Source organism: Diaphorina citri, unplaced genomic scaffold (assembly GCF_000475195.1).
Source record: "Diaphorina citri unplaced genomic scaffold, Diaci psyllid genome assembly version 1.1 scaffold31529, whole genome shotgun sequence".
Lineage (NCBI taxonomy): Eukaryota > Metazoa > Arthropoda > Insecta > Hemiptera > Psyllidae > Diaphorina > Diaphorina citri.
In genome coordinates this window covers 10,247-10,849 of record NW_007408865.1, presented here as the reverse complement: position 1 = coordinate 10,849, position 603 = coordinate 10,247, and the positions used below count along the sequence as shown (strand labels likewise).

The 603-nt window shown below is 45.4% G+C and overlaps 1 protein-coding gene across 1 annotated transcript in view; it reads right to left on the bottom strand.

Moving 5' to 3' along the window:
- Positions 1-12: 12 nt before the first annotated feature.
- The window catches only part of LOC103523650 (calcium-transporting ATPase sarcoplasmic/endoplasmic reticulum type-like), a gene marked incomplete at both ends in the record, with an annotated part of 10,234 nt that continues 9,643 nt past the window's right edge, over positions 13-603 (bottom strand). Inside the window, 2 exons of the mRNA XM_008488679.2 lie at positions 13-165; positions 255-301. Of these exons, the coding sequence (XP_008486901.2) occupies positions 13-165; positions 255-301 (200 nt within the window). The remainder of the gene's footprint in view (positions 166-254; positions 302-603) is intronic.

Sequence of the window (603 nt, the reverse complement as noted above, 5' to 3'; positions counted from 1 at the left end):
TTAAGTAATAACTTTCCAACTTACCAGTTGCCAGTAGGTCATCTGAGGTCCATAGGGTGAGTAGAGGAACCACCAGGCAGCAGCACCGACAGTAGCGGCACCCACGTAGCCACCAATAGCCAAGTAGCGGAAGAACAACCAGCCAGAAATCAGACCCTCGTCAGCCTGGCAGCACCGACAGTAGCGGCACCCACGTAGCCACCAATAGCCAAGTAGCGGAAGAACAACCAGCCAGAAATCAGACCCTCGTCAGCCTTACGGGGGGGCTTGTCCATGATGTCCAGATCAGGGGGGTTGAAACCTGAACGAAGAAAACAGTAAGTAGTTGAATTTTTAATTGAAAAAAAAGTGTTTCACCGACGTTTTTATTTCGTAGCAATGAAACAATTGTTGCATTAGACGCACGTGGTCTGTGTCGTAGCATGCCCATCCCGTAGTATGTCCCTCATCAGATGGGCGAGAAGAGACATAATACGTCCCATTTAGGTGCTGGGTCAACACGAGAACAGCAGAAAGTAACCCGTTGAAATAGTTGCAATTGATAAACGAGTGCATTTTTTTTTTTTTTTTTTTTTTTTGGGTTTTTTTTAAAACTTTTTGAAA